The sequence below is a fragment of the Capsicum annuum genome, unplaced genomic scaffold (genome assembly GCF_002878395.1).
Source record: "Capsicum annuum cultivar UCD-10X-F1 unplaced genomic scaffold, UCD10Xv1.1 ctg21811, whole genome shotgun sequence".
Taxonomy (NCBI): Eukaryota; Viridiplantae; Streptophyta; class Magnoliopsida; order Solanales; family Solanaceae; genus Capsicum; species Capsicum annuum.
The window spans coordinates 2,590-3,227 of NW_025827790.1; the positions used below are offsets into that span (position 1 = coordinate 2,590).

The 638-nt window shown below is 31.3% G+C and overlaps 1 protein-coding gene across 1 annotated transcript; it reads right to left on the bottom strand.

Annotated features, from left to right (window-relative positions):
- Positions 1-261: 261 nt before the first annotated feature.
- Positions 262-612, bottom strand: LOC124890666 (the record flags this gene model as incomplete). Its single annotated transcript, XM_047402452.1, has 1 exon — positions 262-612. A coding segment is annotated over exon 1 (351 nt), but the record flags the coding sequence as incomplete, so codon positions are not given.
- Positions 613-638: the final 26 nt, after the last annotated feature.

Consider the following 638-nt stretch of genomic DNA (forward strand, 5'->3'; position numbering starts at 1 on the left):
TATGTAATAAAAATACATATGCAGAGTAAATTTTTACAGAGCAGCCAAATACATATGCAGTTGTTAGTAATTTTCAATACAACAATATACATATGCAAAATACATATTATGTATTTTAAATGTTCATATATTTTATGTTTTATATCTTTTCATTTATTTACAACTTCATGGAAAGAATTTTCACATTAATACTTTATGCATTTTATCCTTTCATATTTATGTTTCCATAATTAAAATTTCCACAAATCAAAAATGTCATACCGTCATATGGGTACACAAAGTCTCGTTCTCACTGAGTATGTCATTAAACTTTCCAATGAGTGTTATGAAGGTATATGAGGCCTCCTGCCTATTTGCACAATTCCATTTTGCAAACAGTAATCGAACTTCCTCAAGAAAGTCATAAATTGGCAGTTCTCTAGCTGATACAAGCACTCCATTTATTGACTCTGCAAAGTTTGAAGTCAAAGTCCATCCTCTGTGAACTGTTGCATACGACCTAGCCCACTTTTCGTAACCGGTCAATTCCAAATATATCTTCACCCTTATATCAGTTGCCTCAACTTTTTCCATTAACATGTGAAATTCTGACTTTGAATATGATTTGGCCATTGTATAAAATATCTCCGACAATGCAT